The following is a 16,108-nucleotide window of genomic DNA, read 5'->3' on the forward strand; positions in this document are numbered from 1 at the left end:
GCGCGCCTTGTATCTTGTCTGCTTGTTTCGAAGCATTGGCTACTAGCAGGTGGACGACTGAACACTCATCCACATCGTTAATGAAGAACCGCAGTAATCTGACAATCAGCCTCTGAGGCCATATCCAGGGTCGTATGCGCATAGTTCGAAAGTTTTACTCCTCTTTGCTTTCAGCCTTCCTCTTAATGATGAGCGGGCGAATGTTGGCAGGCAGACTTCGCGGCATCTCCCGGCGCGCGAACGCAGCCTGCTCGACCCGGTCCATCCATCGTTTCCAAACTGGCGGTCTTCTGCAGGCAGATGGCTCGATTCGCGCAACCCAGCGCCGTATGTGGCTCGGTGGTAACGCATTTCATAATGCTGTTACCATCAGAAATGCATCTTTCGTTCGATTCCTCCCGAAGTTGATGTTGAAGTTTGTACGAATCCCTGCCATGTTTGGCGGCCTGGCAATAGGAGCCTTTGCCTGGGTCCAGTATCAGGCGAATCGTAAGTCATTCATTGTAAGCTTTAATAGGCAATTCTCTTACATCCTACAGAGGCTGGCGCATATGCTATTGATATTTTCCATTCGGCGAAAGATACGTTGACGAACACGACTTCGAATTTCATCGGTAGTGCCAAGGGGGTTGTTGAACAGACATTTCAGGGTTGGGAGACCACTAAAGAGCAGATCGAGTTCCCAGAATGGTTAAAGACCCTAGTACATACGTCTCAGGAAGCTACTGGCGGTGGCGGTGGCGGCGGCGGCGACAGCAATGGAAATAATGGCCCAAAGCACAGCAAGATTGGAGCAGCCACCGCTGTTGGAGCTGCTGCCGCTGGATATGGATACGCGGGAGAAGACGACTCAGAATCAAGCGAAGAGGACGCAAGGGACGACCAAATGATGGTACTCACGAAGAAGATGATCGAGATTCGGACGATACTACAAAAAGTTGGCCAGTCAAGCACACTTACACTCCCATCGATCGTTGTTATCGGGTCTCAATCTTCAGGCAAAAGCTCGGTACTGGAGGCAATCGTTGGTCATGAATTTCTGCCCAAAGGGTCAAATATGGTGACACGCAGACCCATTGAGCTGACCCTCGTCAACACACCAGGCTCTGCAGAAGAATATGGAGAATTTCCGGATCTTGGCTTGAAGCATATCACTGACTTTACGTCCATTCAAAGAACTCTCACGGATCTCAACCTGGCGGTCCCTGATTCCGAATGCGTGTCTCACGAACCCATACAACTCACAGTTTACTCTCCGAATGTTCCAGATCTGTCTTTGATAGATTTGCCTGGCTACATTCAAGTGGTTGGTCAACACCAGCCGCTGCAATTGAAGCAAAAGATATCCGAGCTTTGCGACAAGTACATTCAGGCGCCTAACGTGATTCTCGCGATCTCTGCCGCAGATGTTGATCTTGCCAACTCTACTGCTTTACGTGCTTCGCGGCGCGTCGACCCACGTGGCGAGCGAACCATTGGAGTAGTAACGAAGATGGATCTCGTGGATGCAGTACGGGGTGCAGCCATTTTGAATGATAAGCAATACCCACTCCGCCTGGGTTACGTTGGCGTTGTGTCAAGGGCACCCCAATCACAGGGTTTGTTCAAGATAGGCACATCCAATCTGCTAGCCACCATCACGAAGAATGAAAATTCATTCTTCTCATCTCATCCAATGGAATACGGTCCAGAAGCCGGAGTTAACGTCGGGACGACAACCCTGAGGAAGAAGCTCATGCATGTGCTAGAGCAAACCATGTCTTCCAGTCTACAAACTACAAGTGATGCAATTCGTCAGGAACTTGAAGAAGCCGCCTATGAATTTAAGGTTCAATACAACGACCGACCGCTGTCCGCGGAGTCATACCTGGCAGAGAGTTTAGACGCTTTGAAGCATTCCTTCAAACAACTGACGGAGGAGTTCGGGCGCCCACAGATGCATAAACTTCTAAAAGATGAATTGGATCAGAAGGTGCTTGATCTGCTTGCAGCCAGGTACTGGAACAAACCGATTACGGACCTGCTGCCGCCACATCCCGAAACAGATAGGATTACAGATCTTCCTAAGGCTGGTACTGATTCTTTGTACTGGCGTCGTCAGCTGGATGCTTCCTCTTCAGCATTGACAAAACTTGGCGTCGGGAGACTGGCAACCACTGTCGTCGCTACAGCGATTCAAGACAATGTCGAATCGCTGTTGGACCAATCCAGTTTTTCCAATCACCCATTTGCAAGAAGTGCAGTCATGGATGCTGCGTCGACGATCTTGAATGAGCGGTTCTACAGCACGAGTGATCAAGTCGAAAATTGTATCAAGCCATATAAATTTGAGATTGATGTGGAAGAGCGAGAGTGGGCTCAAGGCAGACAATATGTCAGCAATGTTTTGAAGAAAGAGCTCGGTGACTGCGAATCGGCATTGATAGCTCTTGAGACCACGGTCGGCGGACGTCGCAAGTTGAGAGATGTCATGGCATTTATTGACAAGGCTCGCAAGGGCGATCTTATCGTGGAAGGCGACGGACGGAGTGGCGCCGGTGGCTTCAGCGCCGCATTGCTGAGCAAAGGTGAGTGATACGAAGTGCTTTCTTCGGAAGCAGGGAAGCGAAGAACTGATTGATCGATCATAGGGCGTGAGGCGGTCTTCCTTCGTGACCGAGCCGACATCATCAAATTGCGTCTGATGGCCGTTAAATCGAAGCAATGCGCCAACTTGAAGAATAAGTACCAATGTCCCGAAGTTTTCCTCGATGTGGCAGCATCTAAGCTTGCCTCAACGGCAGTTCTCTTCCTAAATGTTGAACTACTATCGGAATTCTACTACAATTTCCCCAGAGAACTAGATCTTCGCTTAGGCAAGCATCTGTCAGACGCCGATATAGAGAAATTTGCCAAAGAAGACCCAAAAATCCGCCGTCATCTAGAAGTCATTCGCAAAAAAGAGTTACTGGAGCTTGTTCTAGAAAAGATGGAAAGCTTGAAACAGCTGGAAGGCCTCGAACGCGAGCGCCTCCCATCCAATCGCAAGCTTTCAAAAGAGCGTGGTAGGTGGGGGCTATTTTAAAACAGTGCGTTGCTCCTGCTCAATTTGTCGTGCCAGTGAATCTGAGCGGTCTTGGCATTATATTATATGAAACACCGCGTTGTGCAAGAGTATGATTGGCGGTACGCGTGGTACAGCAACGCATGAATTGTCGAGTGCTAAATAGAGATACCCTCCTCTAGTGATTTGAATTGAGTTTCCTATATATTATACAGAACTCACTTCTCGTTTTGCAAAATACTTCGACGTGGAGTATGAACCTTGCGTATTTATTAATTTGAATGAAAAAACTAACTACCGTTTCCATTGAGTTGCAATGATACCTCCCACCTAACGTTGCCGCCTGCGCCATATCCTTCTCCTAGACGATTTTGTATTAATGAAGTAACTCTGTTTCGTAACCTGCTTAGAGCCACTTCATCGCTGCCCTTCCGCACGCTGATTTTCAGGTTGGCCATGCAGAGTCCGTAGTGAACTTGCCAAAATTGGGCTTCATCAATGCTGGTTATACTGGATTCAGACTCAATGTCTTGGATAACCGAAGATACACCAGCATCACCATTTGTGCCACCATATGACATGAGTAGCATGAGGCCTTGTGCGATAGCAACACGCATCCCAAGCCCGAACATGGCGAGCGAGATGATCGCGCAGATGCATCTATCCAGCGAGGTGTAAAGTTCAGTCGAAATGAGCGGTAATAACGCAACCACAGTGGAAAACAATAGCGTTAGAAAATGAAATGGGTTGGATAGGATACTTGGTAAGGGTGCGAGGTAGGAGACTCTCATGACCTTGGCAATACGAGCGTGGTTTTTGAGGCCATATGCGGATACCAGTGTGCTGAGAATGGCGGCTGCGGAGGCAAGATCAACAGAACCGGCCGGGAGTTCTCCGTGTAGATGGGAATGCTCGTGATGAGGTTCATGGTGGCCCACGGACTCTAGAAGATGCTTGAGGTTGTGGGAAACAAGATCAAACCCACCAAAGAGGAGAAATATGGACATGGCGAACCCAGCCAGAACCTCAGCTCTTTCTAGGCCAAACGGGTGACGAATGCTGCTGCGCCTCCACACCTCAAAATTTCCAAGAACATCAACGACCACGCAAACAGCCGCACTGCCAGCATCAAAGAAAACGAGGTGTGAAAGTGCCGTTGCGGAAAGCGATCCCTCTGATCTGAAGAAAATGAGCACAGCAATAGCAAGATGCGACAGACTCCAATAAAGGCGCATTCTCTGATCTTTATTCATACTCTTCCATGCCTCTTTCGCGGTAGGGATTGGTAGAGATGCTGGGAGAACTGGCGGTGGCCGTTGAGGGGGCTCCTGGAATATTTGATGCTGCGTCGAGACACTGCTGTGTTTATATCTATGACCTCGCCGTTGGCCAATGTTCTGTCACAAAAATGTCAGTCATGTCATGATATGCCCAATGATGAGCGAGTGGTGTTGCTTACCGATTTTACCGGTGAGGTGGATATCACCTGTGTCTGAAAGTTGAACGGATTGGTGGGCGTAGGTTGGCCACTTGAACATTCTGCCGTACTCTCCGCCATCGTGAACTTGGCGAAACGAGCGCTATCTGGAGACAGCATTGAGTGTTCTAAATGTTCTGGATTCCGATTTGTAGAACGAACAGTGTTGCTTATGCTTGTGTCGTCGATGACAAGTTCAGGCAACGTCGTATCTGAAGGGCGGTCGTTGAAAGAATCCATGGGCTCCAGTGGCGAGATTGATATTCTCCTGGTAGTCGCGGTGGTGCAGTTCCAGGCATAAGCGCACTGAAGGATTCGTAAGGTCTCAAGATAGGTGGCGCGTAGAGGGACAGTTTACGGAGAAACTACAGTCGTCAAGGCGCGAAAGCCTGTCGCAACACAGAGTAGAGGGAGGAATTGCGGAGTACTAATGTAGTGGGTACGCCAGTGCAAGTAATAACTTTCAACTAATAACAGGGGGGCGAGAAGCACAAAGAACCTTGAGAGTTGATGTGTGGGTGGGTCGGGTTGGCAGGTGGAAGTGCGATTCGCAACAACCAGTACTCTAGCTACAACTAGCAACTCGCGATTCTGCAGGCCAATCGCGATATTCCAGGTATACCGGGGCATGTGAGTGTTCTAGACATTGAATATAATTGTATTTTTCTGACACATAACCATAGAACCCTTATAATCCTGCGCTGAACGATTTGCGATCTCGACTTAACTCACGCCGTCACCTCGAACCGCCGACTAGTTGGCAGCTGATTGCCTTGATATTGTAGCAATCAAATTCTCGCGAAGACTATGCATACATCGTCAACACATCCAAAACAACTCTATGTCACTCCCACATCGAGAAAAGCCACACGCTGGCTCAGGACTGCTCTCTAAATTCCCCTTTATCGTGAAGCCAGCGCTGGAGACGCAGCAGACTGACCCGGCGGCCGATGACACCCTTCCCCAGGACCAATGCTCAAATCATTCTTCTTCTGTGGCAGCACAGCCGAAAACACGGCGAAGACGCGGCTCTCTTAGAAAGGTGGCCTTACTCGGCAGGGGCGCACAGCGAGACAAGCGCGACGGCAAACTACTGGCAATTGACACGGCACAGGCCACGGTGTATGCCCCATTACCTGGTAACATCGATACTGCGGCTTCTGTCAGCAGCCTAGATGCTCTCGGTCTTGATGTTGTAAGAATACACTCTCTGGAAAAGCCCGACTCATCATTGGATAGTCGTGGCGGGACCGGTGGTCTAGCCAATTCACACCGTGATGCGGATGGCCAGGTAACACAGGATACGTCTACAACTGACGAGGACGATACTTTACATATTTCACATACTTCAATCACCCCTAGGTCAAATTTATCCGCATCTTCATCGGGTTCTGAGTCATATTTTGCTGCACGGGGGCCCTCGTCTCGTCCAAGTTCCTTCCAGCCAGCCAAATCGCCCCTATCGTACAGTGGCATTTCCACGAATACGATACCTAGCTCAGATGCCGATTGGGACTATGCAGAGACAGAGTGGTGGGGTTGGGTTGTTCTCACTGTGACATGGTTGGTCTTTGTCATTGGTATGGGCTCCTGTCTGGACATCTGGAGCTGGGCGTGGGACGTTGGTAAGACGCCTTATGCGCCGCCCGAGTTCGAGAATGACCCAACATTGCCCATAGTCGGCTACTATCCTGCTCTTATGATACTCACATGCGTTATGGCCTGGGTCTGGGTTGTGGTGGCCTGGGTTGGTATGAAATACTTTCGGCATGCTAAGATCAGTGGGGACTAGTAATGTTTTGCTGTGTATAAATATTTGTGGCTGTAATCTTAGATGCCCTAGTGCGTGTTCTTGCGCGTACCAGTTGATATCATACCTTTGTGATAGCATGTCGTCGTTCTCGAAAGTTGCCCAAAATTCTGGTTCTATGTTGGGGCTCTGGGGCTCTGGGGCTCTCGCTGGTGGCCGGGTCGCGGTTCGGCCGCGATACTGGATTGGTGTTGCTCTAGCAAGGACACAGGATGCGCCAGGCAGAATTCTGTGATGCTGCACAACAGTGAGGGCAAATAATCAATTTCACACCAAGTATTGGCTATGGATATAGCCACAGATTATATGGCTGTCCTGGGCATATTGGGACGCTCGCTATACTTACTTGCGACACGAACAGGTACTTAGTGCTCATAGGCGGTGGTGATTTCAAAGATTGCAAATCAGATGGCAAGATGGCCAAAGCCCAGTGCACACATTCTTGCCTAGGTACACACGTATGTCGGGTTGGTTGGGTAAAAATTACTCAGGGTCATACTTAAATCCAGGTAGGTAGGTAGGTAGGTAGGTACCTACGCGAGAGGGGGGGTTTTTCTAATAAACCCAAAATATAAATTTTCTATTAACATTTCTTTTTAGTATATTAGCAGAATTAAGGGGAATTCTAACATATTTTTAGCCTTTTTTAACATACCCTCTGATAGGGCCAGGCCATGTCTATAGGCGTAAAAAATATGTCAGTAGAGAATCCGTTTCTAAGGTATGTCAGAGCCATATCAGAAAACACCCCTCCTCCTCGTAAGTAGGTACCTACTTAGGTACTTATGCACCTTCCCGGCTCCTACCTTAGTAGTGCTCTACGAGTGCTTATAGGCATCGGCCAAAAATCTGTCCGCCTATAAACTAATCGCTGAAGCACCACCAGCGGGAAGAAGCCTTGGTAAGCACACCCGGCATTGACGAGAAGCAACGAAGCAGCCAATGCCCGATAGCGTAGCATACTTAGCGTAGGTACGTTCCGGGCAGCTCTCAAGTATGCCGAGGCAGGCAGGTGGGCAGGCAGGTAGGTAGGTAGGTAGGTAGGCAGGGAGGTTAGCACCAGTGCCTAGGAAAAACAGTACATACCTACCAAGCGCCCAGATATCAATTGTAGAAACCGTTGTTGCCAAAAGGGTTCACTACAGTGGCAGATACAAGTTCGTACTTAGGTAAATAGGTTCCTTAGTAGGTACCTAGTAGTAAGGTAAGTAACCAATAAGTTAACTAAAGAACTACCAATATACTTACGAGGTAGACGCCTAGGCATAAGCAGGTACCTAGAGCCGGTGACGAGACAGTGCCAATACCTTTTCTACACTGTACTTATGGGAACAACAAAGCGTGCTAGAGGGCCCGTAAGGGTGCCGCACTGTGCGACGACTGCGTACAGGCTGCCAGTGCAGTCTTAGGTGTCGGCATACTTAGCAGGCACCTACCTACCTAGTAGGTAGGTACCTACCTACTTACCAACCTGTATGTAGAAGTTTCAGGGGCAGGTTGACCAGCACGCCACTGTAGGTAGGTAAGTAAGTAGCCTCTTTACTGGAAGTAGGTACCTTAGTACTGAAGTAGGTACCTACCAGCCTACTAAGGTACTTAGATAGGTACTGACCTAGTTGCCTACCAAGGTATTTACAATCCACTGGCACTGTTGTGTCGGAGCGGTCCGTTCACACACTAGATCTCCCTGACGTCGCTGGATGGACGAAGTCTTCGTCAGCCAACCTCCTCTTCGACTCTTTTCATCTCGCCTCGTCAATATCCATCTTTCCTACCGCATCGGCGAGTTTCGTCGGGAAACAGTGTTTTCCGTTGCAGCTCTCACACCACTATAGATTTCTCCTGCCCTACCGCCACCGCTCAAAGCATTTGGCTCACGACACGACGTGGCGGCCCTAAAGCCTTGCCTGAAACACGACCTACTCAACCATCATCACTGGCACCTCACACCGCGCAGCCCCTTCCCCCCGAGGACCATCTCAGTCATCCCAAAGTGCAAGCATATTTTCGGGGATTCCTGCACCATCCCTACGTCGTGATCCCGCCAAGTATCAACACCTATTTTCGCGGCCTCATTCCTCGTGCCCTGACCGAATTCGACTGCGCAAAATACCGTCGTCCACGCAATTACCCAACTACGCCCCAGCGGCTTACTCTCGGTCGCGAAATTTCCCATCAGTGCTGGGGACTGGCAAGCTTCATTTTGAAGGTGCTCAAGCCGCGGTGGCAGGCTCCCCCGTGAAACGTATCTCGGGCAATATTGCGGCAACAGCGCGCTTTTCACACAGGAGACTGCCAGAATGAGAGAAGTCAACTTCAGTATCCCAAATGTCAACAAGGCATCTGTGGGCATCACAACTGCATTGTATGACCGCCGGGCACTTGACTGCACTTCAACTCTCCCCTTGATCAACTCACTCAACCACCTCGCATATCTCACGACATCCTCCGCGCGTATTCGAGATATACTGACTGTCGATGGAGGAATCGAACGTCTCGTCTGCATTCTAAAACAAGGCAGAAGCAAAGATATGATGGGGATGTGGAAATGGAACCTAGCATTTCAATGTGTTGTCAATATCGGCGTGCGCGGAACAGAGAACGTACGCACGCGCGTCGTCGAGGCTGACATGGTTCCTGTCATTGCAACCATTCTCGACAACTACATAAAGGTGATTGATCGATGCCGTGAGAAGGCGGATGAAGCAAAACAGAAGCAGATACACGAGCACCATCACCGACACCGCAGCCATGACCACCGCGTATCCTCCAGGGCGTCCGGTCTCTTCGCTAGTCGATCTTCACGGAACGAAACTGAACACAGAACCATACGAAGACAAGCTCTGCCCCCATCGATAGATATTACAGCTAGCTATGCAGGGCCATCTACTGCTGCCCCTCGTCAGGGAACAGAGGCGTCCTCTGCGTTATCCCCTGAGAGGCCAGGGACTTCAGATCGTGCAGCAGTTACACCTCTCCGCCATCGCCACAGCTTTCGGGCCACCGAGGGCCAAACTACCGCAACTCACCAAGCAGTCCAACCCTTGGCACCGACTGTCCCGGTGATGGAAGCTATTGATGGCTTTCTGCGTCCTGTGAGAGACGCTGACCGTTTAGCATCCATGACACTCATAGGGCAGACCGAACTTGGGTCCCAGCCAACTTCCCCTACAACACCGCTTCCCCCCCCTCAACTACGCTCTCCGACCGTTCTACCAACTGCGAACATTGACGAAGCAACTCCACAACGTCGCAGGCCATCGATTCGCCACCAAAACTCTACTGCTGAAGTCGACGATATTAATAATGATAGTATGCCATCGGATGAATCGCCGGATGCTGAGATGACTGGAACCGGAGATATGCGCTCCGCTGTCGGAATACAGGATATCACAATGGATGATGGCGAAGGGATGTTGGCAACGGAATCCCTCGAACTGACCGGTGCAACCGTCTCAGAGACTCAGGATACTGGCGCCTTCAACATCACCCACCGCTCCCCCATCGATGGAAGTATTGGCAGTGATGTCGCTCCTGCTCCTGTCCCACCTATCGGGTTATCACCAAACCGCCCCTCCCTGGTCTCACCCCCTCAGCCACACGTGCCAACGTCGTCGGTGCCAAGATATTTGCTGGATCGACATTTCGTGCCAAATCCACAAATGCTGGCTGTCATGCCGAGGGAGGAAGACGTCCTCATGTCACTGCAGCTTCTCGCCTACGTCTCTAAATACTGTGGACTCCGTTCATATTTCCAAAACAGCCACCTAGTACCTAGATTAGCTATCGGCAAGGACCTTGCGGCCCTCGATGGCGGAGGTGATGACGAGGAAATCGATGACTCTGTGGCTGTTGATGAAGAATACTTGCTGCCAAATGACTTTAACCTCTTTCCATTGGTTGAAAAGTTTACTGTCAGATATCATAGTACTGACATGCAATATTGGGCCGGCGTTGTTATGCGTAACTTATGCCGCAAAGACGACACTCGTGGCGGCATTCGACAGTGCGCATACTACCAATGTGGAACCTGGGAAGAGTTTCCACGACAATTTGCGAAATGTCGTCGATGCCGTCGGACAAAGTACTGCAGCAAGGAATGTCAAAAAAGCGCCTGGGCCTTTCACCGCCATTGGTGTGTCGCAGCTTCTCAATGATAAGGTGCAGCACTGTTTGGAGCGATTTTCATGACATTTGATTTTCCCAAGGGATGCGATCCCGCACTCGCAATCTACGTGGGTTGTCACAACTGCTTTGTGTAGCAACGCATTTGTCACACTGTGCATTCTCTTTTCGATACCATCGTGTTTTCAGGCGTACTCGGACGGTTATGACTCGGGCTTTCAAATTTTTTATGTCTTGCGTCTCCGAATGATCTGCGACATTGCATCGACCTGTGCGCCAATGGTCCGTCGAACGACTGCAGAGTCATACCTGCTCGCTTCGGCTGATAGTTTTGGCTATTCAGTATGCCTGAGGCCTTAGAAGCAGCAAGGCAAATACATTCCAAAAATTCTTAGTTGACGCTTGGCAATTGCATCTGCTTGCATTCTATTTGGGTTGCCAATAACACATTAGCGATGTTCTGCATTGGGAAAGATTTGTGTGGGAGAGTAGCTCAGACTTTGCTAATCAGTACTCAGACTTTTTGAATCAGTACAACTGAGTTGATACAAAGGATTCGGCGAACCGATGCTTAGCCGCTACTGATTCCATGCAATGGAGTGATGCTCACCTTTCCTCCTTTACTTTGTTCGAAATTTTTATATATCCTCTTGTTTTCATAGATGAATTTGGATGATTTATGTTTCAATCTTGACAATGTGCCTGCTCTCCAGTGCATAAAAACGTGGTTGCGAACCTGAAAGTATAGAGATCAACTATGTTGATATATTTCTTTGTACACTAATATCAAACGCCTAAGAACCATGCCGAACCCGTCCAAACTTTTGCCACCGCTGAAATAAATTATCTACTTGACATAGCCTTTCTCCTACTCTTCCCCGGGCGGCTCGGTTTCTTACCCTTACTGGCGGCCTTCATCTTTTTGGCATTGAAGCCACTCAAATCGCCCGAGCTCATCGCGTCGCCGGATTTGCTGTGCTTCTTTTTACCACCGAAGCCAAATTTCTCGTTCTTCTTTTGGCGCTTTACGTTTGACCGGGAGGAGGAACGACTCGCACCGGATCGCTGTGAGTGCTTGGATATCTCGTTATCGACTGCAACGTCAAACAAATCACCCTCCTTAGTGCCGACATCTCCGCCAGACTCTTGACGCTCTGAGACGTTCTATTAGTGCATTGTTCTGATCGTGCGATAACAAGGGGTCTTACTTCTTTTCAAAGTCTTGATCTTCTCGAGTGTTTCGCGCTTGGCCTTTTGTCGTTCTTGCAGTTTTGCGACTTGGACTTGTTTGCCGAATTTCTTGAGGTCACGCAGCTTTCGCGCCTCGGCGGAAGCTTTCTTCGCCGAAGCTTCCTCGACCAGCTTTGCCTTGACCTTTTCCATGTGCGCATCTTCCTTGACCATTTCGGCAAAATAGTCCTTCGGGCGGGAAAATGGCACACCTTCGGCGAGAAGTTTGCTTCGACCTTGTCGGGCGGCTTCAAGACACTGGGTATAGAAGGCAAGCTCCCGCTGAAGGTCGTCGGAGACATCAGGAATGGATTCAGCTGTTTTCTCGGAAGAGACGACCATTTGATGCGTTACGAACGGCACATTTTTGCCTGTCGGAATGGATATACGGTCAAGAGAGGCGAGGAGAGCAGAGGTATTATTGATCGTTAACCGGGTGTGTGGGATGATGTCTTCACGGTCGTCGTCGTCTAAATCCTCAAGGTCTGATACCGGAATATCTTCTTCTTCTTCGTCATCGTCATCGTCATCGTCATCTGCCGAAGGAGTTCTCTTCGACTCAGGAGATTTCGTGTTTTTGGGAAGGCGCCTTTCCAACTCGATAGATGATTCGGACGTGTCGCTATCATCAATTCCGTCAATGTCAAACTGTTATAGATAGATCAGCGATTCAATCAAGCATCGAAAACTAAGCAAAAAGTTCAACCTTCAAGGCACTGTCCCCATTCTCGTAGGAAGAGTCTCTTGCATGCGATGTGGCCTTTGCAGCAACATTGAGAGAGACTTCGGGTTGCTTTCGCACTTTGCTCTTCTGGAGATCCATTACGACAGACAGTATGCCGTCTGGGATGCTTGGATCTTGTGTTGCCAATATACCTGAAGAACTTTCGAATTTGCAACGCGGCCTGTTGAAGCGTGGTTAGCAACCCTCCAAAAAACAACTTCAGACAAGAAAATTGAAATTCTGCCGTCTGTTTATCTCACCGCCAACCGATGCTCCACTATCACCACTGTGCCAGTGTTGTAAATTCATTACTCAGAGGTAAGTACTAAGTAGGTACTTGGATGAGTACCTACCTTAGTAGGTACTAGGTAGATAGATAGTGAGAAGTACCCAAGTCCTTAGTAACTAAATAAGTGATTATCTACTTACCTAGGTACCTAAGTAGGTACTTACCTGCTACAGACTAAGTAAGGTACTTACTTACCTAAGCCCCAAATCGAGAACTTAAGGTAAGTAAAGTACCCAGCAAGTTAGCTCGGTGGAGTTCCTAGGTTCTTTTTTATCGTTGCTCAAACTCCCTCTACTTATCTAAGTTACGTAGTATTTTATTCTTTTCGTCCGGACTGAACATGCCAGTACTCTGGGGCTTATTTTAGTTGTTTTATTATCTACAAATGGGCAAAAGACTCCGAAGAAAGCGCATCTGAAACAGTGAAACAACGTAATGTTTTATGTTTAAAAGATAAGCCGTAATCTCGAGTTGTAAAAGTAGATAATTATACACAGCCCAAAAAGTCCCCGCATTGTCATTCACAGCGCTGCAGACCTGCTGTAAGCCGAGTTGGGTATGTTGCTGAACTTTGGTGTTGAAAAAGCTTCTGGCGGTAAACAATTGTGTTATGCGCCAGAGACCATCGGTATTGAAAAAGAAGAACTGAAATTGACGGGTACGATGTATCTTGAGATCTGAGGCGGCGTAAACGAGCGAAGTTGGGTTCTGGATACCCGTCGAGCTCGAACGAGGCGAAACTCGTGTGCTTTCGCCAAGTTATTAACATGTTACATGATGACACATGCTTGGTATCCGGAGAACTTTTTGCCCGGATTTGAACCCGTGAGAGCCGGCTTCGTGGAATTGATGTTGTCGTCCGCTTCGACATGTCCTGTCACGAAGGACTTGGACTGAAGCTCACGAGCGAGAGAGCCGCTACCAGTCTTCCCCTGGCATCCGCGCTGGGCTCGCTTCTGGTGAATGACAGGCATGATTTAGGTTTTGAGTTGAGGATATTCGAAATTGTAGGATGAGTACAAGGGATGTTGATTCTGTAGACTTGAGACGATGAAGAACAAGCATCGATATTAGAGCAGCGAGAGGCCCTTTTATGTCTTCAGAGACGTGTCTACGATGATACGGGATTCTTCTGTAAAAAAAAAACATGTAGCATTGTTCTTTGCCTACAAAGTTGAACGGGGTGCCAACTTAGTATTGTTCTGCCATTCTCTCGGCCTACGGGAGCAGTAGTGTTATATCGCGGATGGGTCGGGTTGTACTCCAAGACTCTAGATTGGCCGAGTAAAGGACGCCAGGGCCCCATTTTTCAATGTGTAATTTGACATACTTTGTACAAAAGAGCTACAATAGGAAAGAGATACTATTCGGCTTCATCTCTTAAGTATTGTTCTTCACATAGTGTGGGGCTAGCCATAGTGAGCAAACTTATGAATCGGCACGGCGAACCACAGCAGAGCATTTCAGCACAATGTCAACCTGGCTCTACTGCGTTACCCGTCCATACGGAAATGCAAGAGTCAATTTACTATTTCGAAATAATTTGGAAGGAGTATGCGCATGTCCGCCAACATGCATTCGAAACGCCAAATAGGATGGACGGTCTGACGAGAGCCCCACCCTGACCCATTACGGCCTGTTCTCTGCCCTTAGTAAGTGATGAACCAAGTAACCTTTTTTTTCTCGTTTTGGCTTTCAAGACTCGGCGTTTAGCTTACATGCGACCAGCCGTATCGACAACACCGCCATCGCGACTCGTACTTACTACCTAGATATAATCCAGAATTTAGTGTGCTCCCACACCCTGTGAGATACGCACTCATTCTGCTTCAGCATGCCGCACAAGCACAAGCGAAAGAGAGGCGACGATGCCGAGTATGTCTATGCACGCCTTTATGCTACTACCACTTTGGAACTAATGGATGGCTACAGCTTTAATTTGCCACCTTCGCAAAGGGCCTTACCACTCCCAGTCAACTCTAAGAAAGCAGTTGCATCGCACGGCACGTCTAGGCAAGCAAAAAAACGCCGTCTGGCAAAATCCGACAGCGATGCGCCACGAGCCTTCCAGCGATTGATGGCATTCTCATCTGGGAAAAAGATCCATTCTGGTCTTGAAGATCGAAAGGGCGAAAAGTCTACGACGGCCGAACTAAAACAACGAGGTGAATCACTTCAAATAAAATCTGGCGAGGACCTGAGAGCGTTTGCGGCACGAGTAGATGCTGCGATGCCATTGGCAGGCGTATCAACAAAGTCGGGCATCAAGGGCAAAGACCTAGATGGAATCAAGACACAGAAGACCCGGAAAGAGCGTAAAATGCACAAACTATACGATCAATGGCGAGAAGAGGAGCGGAAGATCCAAGAACAGAGGGAGGAAGAGAAAGAGCTGGCTGCAGAACGTGAACTCGAGAATGATGGAGCAGGCATTCTTTCAATCTCTGTTTTGGATGATGAAGGAGGCACAAGAAAGAAGAAAAAAGGAAAGCGCGGTAAAGACATCATTCAAGACGACCCTTGGGCAGACTTGAAGAAGAAAAGGGGAGAGGCGAAACGTGGATTGAACGACGTGGTAGAAGCCCCCCCAGAGTTACATAAGAAGCAGTCGAGACTTCTCAAGGTTGTCGGGACAGCTACGGTCAATGTTGGAAGTGCACCAAAAGCTGCTGGTAGCCTGAGGCGGCGCGAGCAACTTGAGGAAGAAAGACAAGACGTGGTTGAAGCATATCGACGAATCCGAGAGCATGAGCAACGAAAGCTGGATTCTAGAAGTATGTGAAAGTCAGATGTATAATTATATCTTTGCAAACATAACCGATGGGTAGATCCATTGTGGTGACACTTGCTTCCGGGGGAAGTGCCCGTGTTTTCCTCACGTCCTTCACACAGTCCAACGAACCGTGCCCGCCCCCACTTTTCTGAACTGAAGGAAGAAAATTTGGTGCCAAACGCGACCGTCGCGCTCTGGTTGCAAGTTCAACTCCTGAGACAAAACGAGGAACGGCGATTTTTTTTTTCCCGTCCATCCAGCCGCTAGATATGGCGCGTTAGTATTCTTATATGAGAGATCATGATTACGAACCTTGAAGGGTTACTCGAGCGCATACTGCTCCTTTCGTCTTGCGCAGGCGAACAAGGTACGCTGCATATCCACATTGGACCAATTTCAAATCAGCGCTGGAGCAAAAGAGATTCGCCGAGGAAATCATCGACACGGTCATGCATGCATTTCATATTTTAACCATATCATTAGGCTGTGTTGTGTGGGAGCTTCTTGCGTCGATTCTCGTCTTGCTTTCGATAAGTGAAGGGGACCTGTCTCGAGATGCAGTTCTGCAGATATTGGAAAATTCACAGGCGGATGCCTTTCGTACCACTGCAGTCATTTGGAGATGGGTTGTTGAGAG

At 48.8% G+C, this 16,108-nt stretch overlaps 5 protein-coding genes across 5 annotated transcripts; 3 read left to right on the plus strand and 2 right to left on the minus strand.

The window, feature by feature from the left end:
* Positions 1 to 357: 357 nt before the first annotated feature.
* V2A60_004608 (dynamin-related GTPase MGM1) lies at positions 358 to 3,064 on the plus strand (the record flags this gene model as incomplete). Its single annotated transcript, XM_083255925.1, is given in 4 exon segments — positions 358 to 362; positions 374 to 489; positions 540 to 2,567; positions 2,631 to 3,064. The coding sequence occupies 4 exon segments, from the start codon at positions 358 to 360 to the stop codon at positions 3,062 to 3,064; spliced, it is 2,583 nt and encodes an 860-aa protein (XP_083112051.1).
* A 2,646-nt stretch (positions 3,065 to 5,710) lies between these two features.
* On the plus strand, positions 5,711 to 6,312 carry V2A60_004609 (PIG-Y family protein; the record flags this gene model as incomplete). Its single annotated transcript, XM_083255926.1, has 2 exons — positions 5,711 to 5,715; positions 6,018 to 6,312. 2 exons carry the CDS (start codon positions 5,711 to 5,713, stop codon positions 6,310 to 6,312), a joined length of 300 nt encoding a protein of 99 aa, XP_083112052.1.
* A 3,797-nt stretch (positions 6,313 to 10,109) lies between these two features.
* V2A60_004610 (eukaryotic rRNA processing protein EBP2-domain-containing protein) lies at positions 10,110 to 12,508 on the minus strand (the record flags this gene model as incomplete). Its single annotated transcript, XM_083255927.1, has 4 exons — positions 10,110 to 10,219; positions 11,355 to 11,609; positions 11,664 to 12,333; positions 12,392 to 12,508. The coding sequence occupies 4 exons, from the start codon at positions 12,506 to 12,508 to the stop codon at positions 10,110 to 10,112; spliced, it is 1,152 nt and encodes a 383-aa protein (XP_083112053.1).
* Positions 12,509 to 13,468: 960 nt separating this feature from the next.
* Positions 13,469 to 13,672, minus strand: V2A60_004611 (uncharacterized protein; the record flags this gene model as incomplete). The annotated part of the gene is made up of 1 exon (XM_083255928.1): positions 13,469 to 13,672. The coding sequence occupies one exon, from the start codon at positions 13,670 to 13,672 to the stop codon at positions 13,469 to 13,471; it is 204 nt and encodes a 67-aa protein (XP_083112054.1).
* An 860-nt stretch (positions 13,673 to 14,532) lies between these two features.
* V2A60_004612 (uncharacterized protein) lies at positions 14,533 to 15,480 on the plus strand (the record flags this gene model as incomplete). Its single annotated transcript, XM_083255929.1, has 2 exons — positions 14,533 to 14,573; positions 14,631 to 15,480. 2 exons carry the CDS (start codon positions 14,533 to 14,535, stop codon positions 15,478 to 15,480), a joined length of 891 nt encoding a protein of 296 aa, XP_083112055.1.
* Between the last annotated feature and the right edge of the window lie 628 nt (positions 15,481 to 16,108).

The sequence above is a fragment of the Cordyceps javanica genome, chromosome 3 (genome assembly GCF_051103115.1).
Source record: "Cordyceps javanica chromosome 3, complete sequence".
Lineage (NCBI taxonomy): Eukaryota > Fungi > Ascomycota > Sordariomycetes > Hypocreales > Cordycipitaceae > Cordyceps > Cordyceps javanica.